The following is an 18,430-nucleotide window of genomic DNA, read 5'->3' as shown; positions in this document are numbered from 1 at the left end:
CCGGGTACCACCCGCACATTATCCGTTTACTTCCCGCATGGGGGGCATTCCTATGGGTGCAGAATTGTTGCGATTCTGCACAAAGAAGTGACATGCTGCGGGTTGTAAACCGCTGCGTTCCCGCGCGGTTTTTCCCGCAGCATGTGCACAGCGGTTTCCATAGGGTTTACATGTTACTGTAAACGCAATGGAAACTGCAGCGGTCCCGCAGCGGCAAAATCTTTTTGAATGAAAAATTGGCTCCAATCTTTAGCGGACACAATGTCGCGTTTGGAGAGCCCCTGTGTGCCTAAAGATTGGAGCTCCCCCACAAGTGAACAAGTGACTCCATTTTGGAAACAAGACCCCCAAGGAGCTTATCTGCTTCACAGAAGTTTATAACGCAGAGTCATGAAAATAAAAAAATCTTTTTTTTCCCCCTCAAAAAGATTATTTTTTAGCCATCAATTTTTTATTTTCACAAAGGTAACAGGAGAAATTGGACCCCAAAAGTTGTTGTCCAGTTTGTCCTGAGTACGCTTGATACCCCATATGTGGGGGTAAACCACTGTTTCGGCACACATCGGGGCTCGGAAAGGAAGTAGTGACGTTTTGAAATGCAGGCTTTGATGGAATGGTCTGCGGGCGTCACGTTGCGTTTGCAGAGCCCCTGATGTGCCTAAACAGTAGAAACCAAGGAACTTATCTAGATGTGTGGTGAGCACTTTGAACCCCCAAGTGCTTCACAGAAGTTTATAATGCAGAGCGGTGCAATTAAAAAATCATTTCTCTTTCCTCAAAAATTAATTTTTTAAGAGTAACAGGAGAAATTGGACCCCCAAACGTTGTTGCCCAGTTTGTCCCGAGTATGCTGGTACCCCATATGTGCGGGTAAACCACTGTTGGGGCACCGAAGGGAGGGAGCACCATTTGACTTTTTGAACGTAAGATTGGCTGGAATCAATGGTGGCGCCATGTCGCGTTTGGAGACCCCCTAGTGTGCCTAAACAGTGGAAACCCCTAAATTCTAACCCCAATACACCGCTAACCCTAACTATAACCCTAATCACAACCCTAACCTCAACACACCCCTAACCCTAATCCCAACCCTCACCCCAACACACCCCTAACCCTAATCCCAACTCTAACCATAACCCTAATCACAGCCCTAACCCCAACACACCCCTTTCCACAACCCTAACCTCAACACACCCCTAACCCTAACCATAACCCTAATCACAACCCTAACCCCAACACACCCCTAACCACAAACCTAACCTCAACACACCCCTAACCCTAACCCCAACTCTAACCACAAGCCTAACCCTAACCCCAACACACACCTAACCCTAATCTTAACCCTAATTCCAACCCTAACCCTAATTTCATAGGTGAAATACTACAAGTTGCTCTGATTGGGCGTTAAAAGTGAAACGGCCAATCAAGGCGATCATACACGCAAAGCCACTCCTCCCCCCCCCCGGGGGCTGAAGTACCACTCCTCCTGTCTCTGCAGGTCGGGTGAAATTCGAGTTATCCCCTTCACACGATCTGCAGGAAAGCGATCAGTCTGATGCAGCATATGCGTCACAGGTCGGATTGGCACGGACTTTCATGATGCATACGCTGTGTCACAGGTCGGGAAGGGGTTAAAAGGATAACATTTTGATGGGAAGTGTGCTTATTTAACCCACACATGCTTGCCTCCACGGTGATGCTACTCCCAGTGTTCAGCGATGCCTGGTACAAGGTGGCTGGCCTCACAGAAGCACTTACACAGTTGCCCCCACCCTGGAGCACAGACTCCCTAAGTAGGAAGGGCTGCAGTGCCCCAGCCCACACTTGCTCTGTCAAGGGCTACACACTGTTCGCCAAATAGAAGCAAAATGGAATAAACAGGATTAGGAAAATGAGTCCAGCAGACCCATCCAGGATATCTTCCTTTTGGTAGCACCTGGTGCAGGTTCCTCTCCAAAGAGAGGAAACCACTGATGTGTCGGAAATGTTCCACCTTTTAATTCTGTAGGGTTCCCATATTTGGAGGGCTGAGCCTCTATCGGGTGCTATCATGGGTGAAAGGAAAAAGTGTACTTACTGTCAGGTTAATGGTTTCTACTGTCCCCTTACTTGGAACTTCGGTATAATGTGAAGTTTAGAGAATATTTGTGCACTGTTCAGTATTCAGTTTTCATTAAGATGCATTGTGAAAGTCAGTGTCCAATAAATGTACCTTCTCAGTGCAGTTTACCCACTTATTTTCTATTGGCACTTTGGTATTTTATTCACATAAAATTATGTATTCGTACATAATCAGCACTGTGCAGTTTTGATAAACCACTGCCCTTCAATGTTCTTTTCTACTAAATCGTGTTAGCAGCAATCCTAACATATTTTGACTCTGGTGATGTCGACTTTTTCTCCTATCATATGATCCCATTTTAAAAATGTTATGCTGCAACGATCCCATGTGTAAGGGTATGTGCAGACGTTGCGGATTTGTCTGCGGATTTGCAGCAGTTTTCTATGCGGTGTACAGTACCATGTAAACCTATGGAAAACCAAATCCGCAGTGCCCATGCTGCAGAAACTACCGTGCGGAAACGCTGCGGTTTATTTTCCGCAGCATGTCAATTTTTTGTGCGGATTCTGCAGCGTTTTACACCTGCTCCTCAATAGGAATCCGCAGGTGTAAAGACGCAGGTGAAACCCGTACAAAAATTGCAGGAAATCTGCAGTAAATCCGCAGGTAAAACGCACTGTGTTTTACCTGCAGATTTCTCAAAAACTGTGTGGAAAAATCTGCACACGAATCCGCAACGTGGGCACACAGCCATAAAGTTTTTTGTCATTATTTGTGCATTTATATTACGTGGTGTCTTACTATTTATATTTGTAGATTTAAAGTCTTGCAGATTTTAAATACACCTCCACACATCAAGAAGTGACATTCTAGCCAGCATGTAAAATTATACTCACAAGACGAGCTGAACCACTTCATAAAGTCTTGCAGCTTGGAGGTTACTCTCCTTTTTTTCTTGTTACTGAATAAATCATCTATGAAACCTGGAGGAATTTTGTAGTGCTTGCCTAAAGCAAGAGATAACAGTTCATATACAAATCTCAACGCACAATGTAGCAAGCAGAGGATGAAAAAATAAAATAAAAGTTACCTTTTTTAAAAGGTTTTTCCTCAACCAACTCAAAGGGGTCTAAAGAGCGCCATGGGTCCGAACGGTTATTCTAAAGGCATACAAAGGGGAGTGACCAACGCATGATAAATAAAACATCTAGAAAAGTCCATCTTTGTTATTGCACTCATTTTTACAGTTTATCTCTGGACTTAGCAAGGCAGACAATGACTGACCAACCTCAGATTTTAGAGCCGCTTCCATAGGTAAACTGTGACTTACACTAGTGAGGCTAAAAGCTTTGAGACTTACAAATTTTTCTTTTAACAAACTTTACCGGCGTAGTGTTTTTTTATCTTTTAGTCGGAAGTTTCGGTCATGTTCATAAGCGATGTTGCTGTGAAAAACCCAGCATTTTACTGTACCAGCAAAGTGAATGAGATTTTGCAAATCTCATGTATATGTAGCTTATTTTTTATTTGCAGATTTGAAGCAGTTTCAACTCCGCATGTTAATTCTTTAAAAAAAAAAAAAAAGAAAAAAATGTGTATTTTAAAAGTATTTACAATAGATTATTCTGCTCCAAATAGTCAATGTGTGCACAAAACTTAATAGTTATAAGGTTTTTAAACTTTTGACAAATATATAGTTTATGCACAGACTCAATATTTATAGTGTTGTCTCTATTGTTCAAGACTTTTACAATTCGCCCTACTGTTTCAGGAATTACCACAGGTTCTCAATAGGATTGAGATCTGGTAGGTTTCCCAGCCATGGACCCAAATGATTCACTGTTTTGTTCACTGAGACACTTCATTCTCACAGATTCCTTGTGGCATGGTGCCCCATTATGATGGAAAAATCATTGTTCATCACCATCCATAACACTCATGCACTAGTGAGAAAATCACCGAAATTATGTAAGCAGGCATTTTTGTGGCAAGGCTGATAATCTGTGGAAATTGGGTTTTTGGGATCATGTTGATTTTCATGGCAAGACGTGAATTTGCAAATAATCTGATCACTCTTTATAACAATCTATAGGCTGGGCCATTTACCGTATATGGATACAAGTATATAAAATGGGAATGGTTGGTGATATCAACTTCCTGTTTGTAGCACATTAGTATATGGGAGTGGGTGGTGACCATGGCAGCCATATTGAAGTCGGCCATTTTGGATCCAGCTTTATTTTTTTCAATGGGAAGAGGGTCATGTGACATCAAACTTATAGAGAATTTCACAAGAAAAACAATGGCATGCTTGGTTTTAACGTAACTTTATTCTTTCAGGAGTTATTTACAAGTTTCTCTTGGCTTACAGCCATTGACATGTCGCAGAGGTTAACACATGAGGAGCGGATAGAAATTGTGTTGATGTCTGAACGTAGTATCGGATCACTGCCTCAGATTTCAATGCAAGACACCCTACGCAAGAAATCTGTCACCATTCCCATTTAGGTGTATCCATATAAAAGGCCCAACCAAAAAAGTTTGCCTCATCACTGAATATAATGCTCTGTGTAAACTGAGGGCCCTGTTCCAATTTTTGATTTGCCAATTCTGCAAATCCAGCGCGCCGATCTGGGTCACCAAAGATTCCCATAATATTTAGGTGTATCCATATAAATAGCCCACCCTGTAGAGTTAATGGAAATTAGCACTATAAAAACTGTAGCAGCAAACTTCGTGAAAACAAAAATTTGTTCAAAAGAGAAAAAAAAAAAAGAAAAAAAATCATTGTATGATGTCCGTACCATTTAGCATATATTTAACATGCAACAAGAAAAAAGAAAATATCCGTGCACCAAACAGACATTTACTGGCTCCAACAGAGATAAATTGGTAAATCTTTTGTGGTCACCACTCAACTACAAAAGCAAAACTTGTTATATGTCCTGAATTATAGGTGTATCAGTATCATCCGCTTTTAGCATTATATTACGTACTTGAAGAGAAAGCGGATACCAATGTAAAATACCTTGTCGTTTGAAACTGGAATTTCTTTTTCTGCTCTTTGCCGCAGTACATATCCTCGTTCTTCTGTCTGGATCTATACAAATATGGGCAATTTTGTTACATCTTGAAGCATTTTTCTAATTGAGGTTTCGCAGTTTCTTTGAAAAACACAAATGCAGTTTTTTGAGCCAAATGCATAAGTACGGTAAATTCAAAAGGAATGGGTAATATATAGGAAGATCCACATTTGGCTTTGGTTCAAAACCTGCAGATTTTTTTTTTCTTAAAAAAATGCTGTGTGGGAAACAAACATTACAAAAAGATATGTATTTAACAGTGAGAAAGTAAAAGTAATATTTTTTCTAAAAAACCAATTAAATAGCTGTTTATTGAATAAATCCTTAATACTGCATTGTGTAACCCTTAACAAATGTTACAATTAACTCATTACCTAAACCTAATTTAACCCTTTGATCCTTGAAACTGTCAACCTCCCCGACTAGGCCGATTTCTTTATTTCTGACGAGCGACACTATGGTAATATCTCTAGAACACTTAAATGTATCCCTCTGATTAGGACACTGTTTTTTTGTGACATGTTGTACTTCATATTAGTGCTAAAATTTTTTTGATTTATTTGAGAAAAAAAATTGACAACTGCAAAAGTACATGATGGTTGGGAAGTGCTTCCCGTTTTATGACATTCAGGGCACATCATGGTGATCGTGCGTACGCAATCACCGCTGGCTGTTCAGCTGATATCACAGCTGACACTTGGCTCACCACCAGGAATAATGCCCGCAGCATTTAGAAGGCAGGCAAACATCTGCAAGGAATTTGTATGTTCTCCCCGTGTTTGTGTGGGTTTCCTCTGGGTTCTCTGGTTTCCTCCCACACTCCAAAGACATACGGATAGGGAATTTAGATTGTGAGCCCCATCGGGGGACAGCAATGTTAATGTGTGCAAACTGTTAATCGCTGCGGAATATGTTCGCGCTATATAAAAATAAAAGATTATATATAGTATTTTTAATGTTAATAAAGAAAAATCCCTGAATTGCTGGTTTTTCTTCATTTTGTCTCCCAAAAATTGGAATAGAATGATCCCAGAATATCATGTGCCTGAAAACGGTACCAATAAAAACGTCATCACGCCAAGCACGTGACTGTTGGTCGAAATGTGGAAAAATTATAGGTCTCAAAATATGGCGATGCAGTTTTTTTTTTTTGCAATAAAAAGCGCTTTTTAGTGTGTTAAGCAGCGGCTCAGCTCACATTTATCCTGCGCTCTGCGCTTACTCTGCTGCAACATTATAGTGAATGGATCGCTCGGGGGTTTCATCTGAATTGCATCACTTGGAGATTTAGATGGAAACCCCGATACAAGGGCTCAGCGTAGAGCACAGGATAAATGTGACCCAAAATGTTACCAACAAAAGCTTCAAATTAATCCACAAAAAAACCCAAGTCCCCACTCAGGTCTGTCATCTGTTAATGGAAATATAGGGGGCTTCCACGTTACCGAAATGCCTCCTCGCTCCCCAAAAGAAATTCAGCAAATTCTCCACTCCCAAATCAAAATGCACCCCTCTCTTCTGAGCCCCAGTATGTCTAAATCACATTTAGCTTGTGGACACTGTAGCATTTCTGTAGCGATGATAGCCCATCTAATTTACGGGTGCGTGTCTCCAGGAGCACAAGCTGGGCACTGCTACATACTGGTCACTACAATGACAGTTTGCAATTTTCACTCAGAACGGTAGAGTTAGAAGGGACATCCTGGGTCATCTGGTCCAACCCACTGCTCAAACCAGGATTCACTAATTCATCCCAGACAGATGTCTGTCCAACCTCTGTTGGAAAACTCCCATGGAAAGAGAACTCCCCACCTCTCTTGGCAGCCTGTTCCACTCATTGATCACCCTGTCAAAAAGTTTTTCTAATATCTAATCTGTGTCTCCTCCCATTCAGTTTCATCCCATTGCTTCTAGTCTTTCCTTGTGCAAATGAGAATAAAAATTATCCTTCTACAACGTGACAGCCCTTGAGATATTTGTAGACAACTATTAAGTCTCCTCTCAGTCATCTTTTTTCAAGCTAAACATTCCCAGAACCTGTAACCGTTCCCAATAGGACATTTTTTGCAGACCGGTCACCATTCTGGTCGCTCTTCTCTGAACTTGCTCCAGTTTGTTTATGTCTTTTTTTAAAATGTGGGGCCCAAAACAGGACACAGTATTCCAGATGAGGTCTGACCAAAGAAGAGTAGAGGGCAATAATGACTTTGCGTGATCTAGACTGTACAGTCATGGCCAAAATTTTTGAGAATGACACCAAAATTATATTTTCACATGATCTGCTGCCCTCTGGTTTTTATACAAGTGTTTGTCTGATGTTTATATCACATACAGAAATATAATTGCAATCATATTATGAGTACCAATAGGTTATATTGACAGTTCGAATGAGTTAATGCAGCAAGTCAATATTTGCAGTGTTGACCCTTCTTCAAGACATCCGCAATTCTCCCTGGCATGCTCTCAATCAACTTCTGGACCAAATCCTGACTGATAGCAGTCCATTCTTGCATAATCAATGTTTGTATTTTGCCAGAATTTGTTGGTTTTTGTTTGTCCACCCGTCTCTTGATGATTGACCACAAGTTCTTAATGGGATTAAGATCTGGGGAGTTTCCAGGCCATGCACCCAAAATCTCTACGTTTTGTTCCATGAGCCATTTAGTTATCACCTTTGCTTTATGGCAAGGTGCTCCATCATGCTGGAAAAGGCACTGTTGGGCGCCAAACTGCTCTTGGACGGTTGGGAGAAGTTGCTCTTGGAGGACATTCTGGTACCATTCTTTATTCATGGCTGTGTTTTTAGGCAAGACTGAGAGTGAGCAGATTCCCTTGGCTGAGAAGCAACCCCACACATGGTTTCAGGATGCTTTACAGTTGGCATGAGACAAGACTGGTGGTAGCGCTCACCTCTTCTTCTCCAGATGTCCCAAACAATCGAAAAGGGGATTCATCAGAGCAAATGACTTTGCCCCAGTCCTCAGCAGTCCACTCCCTGTACCTTTTGCAGAATATCAGTCGGTCCCTGATGTTTTTTCTGGAGAGAAGTGGCTTCTTTGCTGCCCTCCTTGAAACCAGGCCTTGCTCAAAGAGTCTCCGCCTCACAGTGCGTGCAGAAGCACTCACACCAGCCTGCTGACATTCCTGAGCAACCTCGGCACTGCTGGTAGTCCGATCCCGCAGCTCAAACAGTTTTAAGATACGGTCCTGGCGCTTGCTGGTCTTTCTAGGGCGCCCTGGAGCCTTTTTTACAACAATGGAAGCTCTCTCCTTGAAGTTCTTGATGATGCGATAGATTGTTGACTGAGGTGCAATCTTTGTAGCTGCGATACTCTTCCCTCTTAGGCCATTTTTGTGCAGTGCAATGATGGCTGCACGTGCTTCTTTAGAGATAACCATGGTTAACTGAAGAGAAACAATGATACCAAGCACCAGCCTCCTTTTAAAGTGTCCAGTGATGTCATTCTTACTTAATCATGACTGATTGATCGCCAGCCCTGTCCTCATCAACACCCACACCTGTTTTAATGGATCAATCACTAAAACGATGTTAGCTGCTCCTTTTAAGGCAGGATTGCAATGATGTTGAAATGTGTTTTGGGGGTTAAAGTTCATTTTCTGGGCAAATATTGACTTTGCAAGTACAGTAATTGTTAAGCTGATCACTCTGACATTCAGGAGTATATGCAAATTGCCATTAGAAAAAATTAAGTAGTAGACTGGAAAAATTAATATTTGTCTCATTCTCAAAATCTTTGTCCATAACTGTACGCTTCTGTTAAAACATCCCAGAATTGCATTTGCCTTTTTTGCTGCAGCATCATGCTGTTGACACATGTTCAGTTTATGATCTATTAGTATACTCAAGTCTTTTTCACATGCGCTGTTGCTTAGCCCTATTCCTTAGCCCTATTCCTCCCATTCTGCATATGCTTTTTTCATTTTTATTGCCCAGATGTAGTACTTTGCATTTTTCCTTGTTAAAAACCATTCTGTTAGTTGCTGCCCACTGCTCCAGTTTATTTATATATTTTTTAATCTCCCTCTCTTCTCTAGTATTAGCTATCCCTCCTAGCTTTGTGTCATCAGCAAATTAAATCAGTGTACCCTAAATTTCTTCATTGATAAAATTGTTGAACAATACAGGGCCCAGGACAGAACCCTGTGGTACCCCACTTGAGACTTTCTTCCAACTGCATGTGCAGCCATTTACGACCACTCTTTGGGTCCGATCACTAAGCCAGTTATGAATCCACCTAACAGTTGCCTTTTCCATTCCTTTTTTCAATAAGGATGGTGTGAGATACTTTGTCAAATGCTTTGCTGAAGTCAAGATATACTATATGTACAGCATTTCCCTGATCCACCCAGTCAGTGATTCTGTCATAGAAGGAAATTAAGTTAGTCAATGAGTGTTTCTAGAAAACACAGTCAAAATCATCACTACACCTGTAGATAAATTCACAAGGGGGTATAATTTCCAAAATGGCGTCTCTTGAGGGGGTGGGGATTCTGCTCTTCTAGCACTTAGGGGCTCTGTATATGTAATCTGCAAACTATTATAAGAAAATTTGATCTCCGGGAGGCAAATGGTGCTCTTTCCCTCTCGAGTTTTGCCGTGTCGATAAGCAGTACTGTACAGCCACATAAGGGGCATTTCTACATTCAGCAGAAATTGTGGGACAAATTTTGATGTCGTCTTTACTTATTTCCCCGTGTGAATATGTGAAATCCAGAGCCCAAACTACATTTTCTTGATAATGTAATTATTCCTTCTTCATTGCCCGATAGTATAAAATTCTGTGACAAACCTGTGGTGTCAATATGATCACTGAACCCCTAGATGAATACCTTCAGAGGTGTAGTTTGTAAAATGGGGTCACTTATGGGGGGGTTCTGTTCTAGCACCTTAGGGGCTCTCTCATTGGGTCACAGCACCCGCAAACCAAAACAGTAACATCTGCACTGTAATATAGCGCTCTATTACTTCTGAGCTTTGCACAGTGCCTGAAAAGCATTTCCCAATTACATGTAAGTTATTACCACACTCTGGAGAACTTTTTACAACAAACTGAGGTTCATTTTGTCTTCTTAGCTCTTATAAAAATGTAAAAGGCTTGGGATAAAACAAGATTTTAGTGGTAAAAACGTAATTATTCACCACCCAATGGTGTGAAATTATGTGAAGCATATGCGGTGTCAATATGATCACTGCATCCCTAGATGAATTAATTGAGAGGTGTAGATTGTAAAATGGGGTCACTTATGGGGGGGGGGGGGGGGAGACAAGTTCTGCTGTTCAGGCACCTCAGGGGCTCTAAATGTTACATGAATCCCTCAAACCATTCTTCTGAGCTTTGGACTGTGCCCCAAAAGTAGTTTTCTCCCATATATGGAGTACCTGTGTACTCGGCAGAAATTACACAACAAATTTTTTAGTCCATTTTCTCCTGCTATGCTTGTGAAAATAAAAAACGTCTTAGTTACTCACCGGTTAACGGTGTTTTTTCAGAGTCCATGACAGCACTACGGAGAGAGGGGATCCGCCCTTCAGGAACAGGAACCCTACAGATACACCAGGGCGGCACCTCTCCCACGCATCAGTTGGTTTACAGAGCACAAGAGGACCACCAAGGTTAATAGCATACATAATAAACAATGATACAATAACTAACTATTCACTACCCGTGAATTATATAAACAAAGGAAGATGTGTACACCCAGAACTTAAGAAGACGGGAGGGTATGTACAGGTGCTGTCATGGACTCCGAAAAACACCGTTAACCGGTGAGTAACTAAGACTTTATCGGTCGTCCATGACAGCACTACGGAGAGAATTACAGAGAGTAACTAACTAGGGAGGGACTACAGCTTGCAGCACCCTTACACCAAAAGAGAGGTCAGAAGAGGCACCCAGGTTCAATCTATAGTGGTTATAGAATGTGTTTGGAGAAGACCAAGTAGCAGCCTTACAAATTTGGTCGATCGACACCTCCAATCTTTCCACCCACGAAGCCGCCATAGCTCTAGTGGAATACGCTTTTAGACCTTCAGGCGCCGGCTTGCCCTTTGAGATGTATGCCAGCGAGATAGCCTCCCTGATCCATTTAGCTAAAGTAGATTTCGATGCTCTATGACCTTTCCTACTACCCTGATAGGACACAAATAGGGCGTTATCTATCTTCCAGGGATCAGTTACTGCTAGATATTCCAGGATACATCTTTTTACATCTAAAGTGTGTAGCTTCCTTTCCTTATCGTTAGTAGGATTGGGGAGAAAAGATGGAAGAACTATTTCCTGTGTTCTGTGGAATCTGGACACTACTTTAGTAAGATATGCTGGATCAGGGGACAGTATCACTATCATCCCTAAGCTGCATGTACGGGGGAACCCTGGATAATGCTTGGATGTCGCCTATCCTACGCACCGATGTTAGGGCCACCAGGAAGGCTACTTTAAGTGATAGATTTTTAATAGAGGCTGAAGAAATTGGCTCAAATGGGGCCTCTGTCATGGCTGAGAGGACTAGGTTCAGGTCCCATGGCATGACCCTATTCTTCACCATTGGCCTAGACCGTTTTGTCGCCCTGATGAATCTGCTGACCCAGTAATTCTCAGCAATGTTGCAGCCAAAGAGGGCCCCTAAGGCTGATACCTGCACTTTAAGAGTATTTGGGGATAACCCCATATCTAACCCCTTCTGTAAGAATTCCAAAATCTGGTCTATCGGTATTGACTGACCAGCTATTACCCCCGAGTTCTGAAGAAATCTCTTCCAGATCCTGACAAATTTTTGTGGTGATTATTTTTCTGCTCTTCAGCAGACTGTTAATGAGGCCCAGAGAGAACCCCCTATCCTTTAACAGCGCCCGCTCAAAATCCACGCCGGGATGTCTGGCAAGACCCATGGGTCGGATATTGACATAGCCCTTAGGCATGGAAACCACGTCCTTCTGGGCCAGAAGGGGGCAATTACTATCACTGTGGCATTGTCCTTCCTGATTTTCCTCACCACCAGAGGAAGTAGAGACAGGGGAGGAAAGGCGTAAGCTAGCCTGAAGTTCCAGTCTATGAGGAGGGCGTCTACTGAGAGGATTTTCTCTGGGGTTCAGAGAGCAGAATTGCGTCACTTTTCTGTTTTCTTTTGTGGCAAACAGGTCTACCTCCGGTTGACCCCACCTTTCCACGATGAGGTTGAAGATGGAGCCGTTCAGGAACCACTCTCCCTGCCTCAATGTGTTGCGGCTTAAGAAATCCGCCATAGTGTTTTCAGCTCCTCTTATGTGAAGAGTCGTCAATGAGAGAAGATGTTGCGCTGCTAGCTGGAACAGACGATCTGCTATGCACATTAGAGATTTGGAACGGGTTCCACCTTGGTGGTTTATATATGCCACGGTGACCCGATTGTCCAAGAATACCCGCAAGTGGTGGCCCTGTAGATAGACAAGGAGTGTTTTAACTGCCTGTTCCACTGCCGTTAACTCCTTCAGGTTGGAGGACATTTCCATCTAACACTGATCCCAAAGCCCCTGGACCAATATATCCCCCATGTGAGCCCCCCACCCAGAAGGGCTAGCGTCTGAAGTGACTATACGAGTTACATTATATTCCCAGGGGACCCCCGTGGACAGGTTCTCTCGGTCTAGCCACCATTCGAGGGATACAATAGCGTCTTAGGATAGGGTCAGCAGGCTCTCCAGACATCCCCCCCAACCTTTTTTGTTGTAACAGCACCTCGCCCTGAAGTATCCTCGTATGATACTGGGCTCATCAGACCGCTGGAACACAGGACGAGAGAGAGCCTAACAGAGAGATGGCTCTTCTAAGGGACATGGTGGGGTTTTCAGAGGCGTTTAGCACCTGAAGGTGCAGGCGATCAATTTTCTCGTGAGGCAAACGGCATTCCTGAACCTGGGAATCCAGGGTCAGGCCTAAAAATCGCTGCACCGTCATGGGCTGTAACCGTGATTTTTCAACATTTAGCATCCACCCCAGACGCTCCAGGGCAGACATTACTTTATGTAAATGTTCCAGACAGTGATCCGCCGTTATACCTACGATAAGGAGATCGTCCAGGTAGGGGATTATTAGAATGTCAGACTCATGTAGGTGTGCCATAACTTCAGCCATTACCTTGGTAAACACCCGAGGGGCGACCGATATACGTAGCAAAGGGGAGGGCCCTATACTGGAAGTGTCTGACTACTCCATCCAACCGTACCGCCACCCTCAGGAATCGTTGGTGTCCTGCATAAATGGGGATATGGTAAATCCAATACTACCATAAAGCAGTTTTTAAACAGTAGCTTTATTACGGTGTTAATAGTCTCCATTTTAAATGATTGTACGGTCAGGAAATTGTTAAGAGCCCTAAGGTTAATAATTGTTCTGAAGGAGCCGTCAGGTTTACGTATCAGGAATAGAGGAGAGTAGAATCCTCTACCCTGTTCTCCTTCCGGAACCTCTGATAGGACATTCTTATTGAGCAGGTCGTGAACTTCCGTTTCTAGGGCCGCCTGTTCTGCTGGAGAAGACCTGAGTGGCGTAATTCTGAAAAAATTCTGAGGGATAGAGTAGAACTCTAGCCGCAGACCCGTAGCTATTATTCCCAAAATCCAATCGCTGCTGGAGACTTTGGACCAGGCCGGGTAGAAGGCAGATAGTCTATCTCCCACCGGGGCGACTAGTCATTGGGGTGGTTTTTTGACCTCACGGGATGGCTCCTGACGTCCCCCACCTCCAAACATAAATCCAGTACCTTTCTTTTTATCGTCTCATCTGCTCTGGTCTCTAGCTGGTCTCCTTCAAAAGAACCTTTTCCCTGCGAAGGGACGCCTGTAACAAGTAGTCAGTAGACTGGGAAATTTCTTCTTCTCGTCTCCGGCTTTCTCCAGCAGTTCATCTAGGACTGGACCGAACAGGTATTCCCCTTCGCTTGGGATAGAGCACAGACGAGATCTGGATTGAAGGTCACCCGGCCAACATTTCAGCCATAGGACCCTGCGTGCTGCGTTTGATAATCCTGCCGCTCTAGCCGCCATTCTTGCAGAATCTGCAGATGCGTCCGCGAGAAAGGCAGCGGCATTTTGAATTGTTGGCAGGAATTTTAACATAGATTCTCTGGAGACTCCCTCTTTTTTTTAGACTCCTTAGCCACCGCTGCATCCAATTTTGGTGCCTTATCCCATGTGTTCACCAGGGGATCAACGTGTGGACGGAAGACCAGGTTGCCGATTTGCAAAGCTGTAGGGCGGAAGCCCTGTGGTGCACCGTCCAGGAGGCGCAATCTGTCTTGGTAGAGTGAGCCTTAAACCCACGAGGGGGCACTCTGTTCTTGACCCAGTAAGCCTCCAAAATTGCCGTTCTCATCCAGCGAGCAATAGTCACCTTGGAGGCCGGAAGGCCTCTACGCGTTTCTGGAATGATGAAAAGAGAGTCCATCTTCCAAAAAGAGGCCGTTCTAGCAAGATAGACCCTCACCGCCCTGACAAGGTTTAGCTTGTTCAATGAACGCTCCAGAGGATGACTCGGAGCAGGACAAAAAGAAGGTAGAACAATGTCCTCGTTGAGGTGAAAGACGGACACCACATTGGGAAGGAAGGAAGGCGGAGGCTGCAGGACCACCTTATCCTGGTGAATAATCAAGAAAGGCGGGCGATTAAGGGCCGGATGGAGGTGATGGCCACAAGAAAGGCCACCTTGCAGGACAGAAATGACAGGGGAACCTCTAAGAGGCTCAAAGCGAGAACCCTTCAGGACCTCCAGGACTAGATTGAGATCCCATGGATCCACGGGAGCCCGGTACGAAGGAGCTGCATGCGCTACTCCCTGAAGGAAGGTCTTGACCTGCGGCTGGGATGATAACATCTTCTGGAAAAGATTGGAAAGCGCTGAAACTTGACCCTTTAAAGAACTAAGGGCAAGACCCATGTCCAGTCCTGCCTGGAGAAATGCCAAAATAGAAGGGAGAGAAAAGGACATAGGTGAGACGTGATTGGACTCGCACCAGTGGAAATAGGCACTCAAACAGCCATGCCATCAAACTGAGCGACCAAGAATTCGGGTGGCAGATCAGACCCTGAGACAACAGATCGGATCTTTCGAAGCCGCCAGGGGGCGTGCGCGAGAAGGTTGACAATCTCCGAGAACCAAGACGTTCTGGGCCAATCCGGTGCGATCAGAATGACCGGCACCCCCTCCGCCTTGATCTTCAGCAGTTTGGGAAGAAGGGGAAAGGGGGGACACAGACAGGGAAGCACGAACTGCGACCAATGAATGGCCAGCGCATCGGCATCCACTGCGAGAAGATCGCGGGACCCGGAGACAAACCGAGGGACCTTCCTGTTCAGTTGGGACGCCATGACGTCCACATCCGGAGTCCCCCATCGAAGGCAAATCTGATATCTGCGGCCCAGTTGTCTACGCCGGGGATATGCACCGCGGATAATCGCCAGAACCGTCACCTCTGCCCAAAGGAGGATCTTTGAGTTCCTTGGCATTGGCCAAGGTATCCGAGTCCCTCTCCGATGGCTGACATATGTATGCCACTGTCGTGGCATTGTCCGTCTGAATTCGGACTGGCAGACCCCTGAGAAGCCTTTCCCAGCGAAGGAGGGACAGAAAAATGGCCTGTATCTCGAGGACATTGATCGGCAGAGTGGATTCCTGCGCCGACCAACGTCCCTGGACAGTCAAGTGATGAAACACCGCCCCCGAGGCGAGAAGGTTGGCGTCCGTCAACAACTGCCAGTGAACGGGAAGGAAGGACCGACCCTGGAAGATGAGGGGCGACGTCAACCACCAATTGAGGGACAGTTTGAGCCGGGACGAGAGCCGAATCGGGCGATCCAGAGAAAAGACAGACTTGTCCCAATGCCAAAGAATTGCTTGCTGAAGTTGTCTTGAGTGGAATTGAGCGAAGGGGATCACCTCCGACGTTGCCACCATCCTCCCCAGGACCTTCATGGCCGATCGGAAGGATGGAAGCCGAGGGCTCTGAAGCAAGTTAACTTCCCGGCAGAGAATTTCTCTTTTCTCCTCGGGAAGGAAAACCCTTGACTGATGGGTGTCGAACAGCATGCCTAGAAACACGAGGCGCTGAGACGGAACAAGACAAGACTTCTTCCTGTTGACCATCCACCCCAAACGGGACAGAGTGTCGAGGACGATGGTCAGACTTTCGTGAGCCTGAGAAAAGGACGGAGCCTTAATGAGGAAGTTGTCGAGGTACGGAAAAAGCACCAGACCTCTGATCCTCAAAAAGGCCATCAACACTGCCATGATCTTTGTGAAGACCCTGGAAGCAGTAGCGAGACCGAATAGCAGGGGGACAAACTGGAAATACTCCTGATGTACCGCAAAACATAGCAATCTGTGATGTCCAGGAAATATGGGAACATGAAGAGAGGAGTACTGAATGTCTATGGAGCACAGAAATTCCTGTGCCTCCATGGAAGCGATTACTGAACGAAGGGATTCCATCCTGAAATGTCGCAGATGAACCCTTTTGTTCAGTAACTTGAGATCCAGTCTTTCTTCGGCACCACAAACAGGGTTGAGTAGAAACCTGTGAACTTTTCTGGAACGGGAACGATTACCTTCAAACTGAGGAGGGAGGCGATGGGTGCAAAGAAACCCGGGACCAGAGCCGGGTCTCTTGGAGGGCGAGCTTCGAAGAAGCGATTCCGGGGCAGAGAAACTAATTCTATTTTGCATCCGAAGGATACAACTTCCCTGACCCTTGTGTCCTCCACTGAGGTGAGCCAAACGTCTCTGAAAAAAAAAAAAAAAAACGACGGCAGCCCAGCTTGGGAGAAGCGCTGGGGTCTTGTCGAGAGTCATGCCGAGGTAGACCTTCCAGGTCAAGACTTGATGGATCTACCCTGGGAGTAGCAAGAGCGCCAGGAACGGGTGGGTCTAAAGAAAAACCTTCTTCCTATGCACGCGCTTGCGGCCTCTGCTGGTGGGGAAAGGAATCAGTCATCGTGAAACGACGAAAGGGCCGAAACTGCTGCTTCGGAGGAGGCCGGCGATGTTTGGACTGGGGAAGAAGTGAACTTGTGCCCCCAGTAGCGTCCTTAATAATTTGATCCAGCCTGGAACCGAAAAGGCGTGGTCCCTGAAAAGGTAGGTTGGTAAGGGAGTTTGATGACCAGTCCGCCTGCCAGGCCTTAAGCCAAACGGTCCGCCAGATGTCAACAACAATGTAGGACGCCTGAACTGCACAAGACGCGGCATCCAGGGAGGCAGAAACCAAATACTCACTTGTGTGAGAAATCTGGTTGGCAAGCTCCGCCAGCTGTTCTGGTTGAGCCCCAGCCAGAATGCCTTGGCGGAATTGTTTGGCCCATTTGGGTACAGATTTTGAAACCCAAGTGGAAGCAAAGGCCGGACACAGTAGATGCAGCCGCTTCGAAGGCTGACATCGCAAAGGATTCTATAATTCTATTAGAATCCTTCAGAGATGCTCCACCAGAAAGAAGGACCGTGTCTAGAAACTGGCGGGTCCATGGAGGGAGAAGCAGTCCAGTTGGCAGTGAGTTCCGGAGAAAAGGGATATAACATGCCAAGGCGCTTTCCTCTTAAAACATCTGGTTGGATTCCCTCTCTCTGGCCAGAAGCTCCTCGAATTCAGAATGAGGAGTGAAGACCTTAGAAGGTGGTTTAGACAGTCTAAACGAACCGCCTGATCTGCGGGTTCCATAGGTGAATCTTTGATGCCAAAGGTCTGGTTGATCGCCCCAATGAGGATCTGGACCATATCCCTCATTTTAGCGATTTGGTCCGAATCCAGCTCCAAAGCATCCTCCGAAGAAGTGTCCGAGAACATCTTGCCTGACTCGGGAGAGGACTGGGAAGAAACAGACCTCTGAGACTGACCAGGAGCGAGATGGAACGGGAAGAGGACTCAGACCGGCGTTCCTATCTGGATCTTTTGCGGCCTGTCTAGGCAGGCTCGGACGGGGCTTCCTGTGACCCGCTGGCTACTGCGAAAGTCTGCAGGGGCAACCTATCAAGTATGGACACCGGGGTCAGACACCCTGGTGAGATCTGCCACAGATTGTGACAGAGAGGAAGCCCACCCTGGAATAAGGGCCTCACTCTCACCTGGGACAGAAGGGGGCTCCTGAGCGGTGGGTACAGTGGGGTTGCTGCATTCCTTATAGAGGGGAGAGGACTGACCTGAGGGAAGCCTGCAATTACAATAAGACCACACAAAGTGTGACTAAAGCAGAGGAAGAGGAGGATGGGAACGTTCTCCCTTAGAATTAGACATGATGAACAGA

At 45.3% G+C, this 18,430-nt stretch overlaps 1 protein-coding gene across 1 annotated transcript in view; it reads right to left on the bottom strand.

Moving 5' to 3' along the window:
* Positions 1–18,430, bottom strand: part of NCAPH2 (non-SMC condensin II complex subunit H2) — a 205,580-nt gene that overhangs the window by 66,341 nt on the left and 120,809 nt on the right. Inside the window, exons 11-13 of the mRNA XM_069765477.1 lie at positions 5,088–5,159; positions 3,150–3,219; positions 2,956–3,066 (exon numbers count right to left, since the gene is read on the bottom strand). Of these exons, the coding sequence (XP_069621578.1) occupies positions 2,956–3,066; positions 3,150–3,219; positions 5,088–5,159 (253 nt within the window). The remainder of the gene's footprint in view (positions 1–2,955; positions 3,067–3,149; positions 3,220–5,087; positions 5,160–18,430) is intronic.

The sequence above is a fragment of the Ranitomeya imitator genome, chromosome 4, assembly GCF_032444005.1.
Source record: "Ranitomeya imitator isolate aRanImi1 chromosome 4, aRanImi1.pri, whole genome shotgun sequence".
In the NCBI taxonomy this organism is placed as follows: domain Eukaryota; kingdom Metazoa; phylum Chordata; class Amphibia; order Anura; family Dendrobatidae; genus Ranitomeya; species Ranitomeya imitator.
The sequence above is the reverse complement of the archived record's forward strand: the minus strand, read 5'-3'. Positions and strand labels throughout refer to the sequence as shown.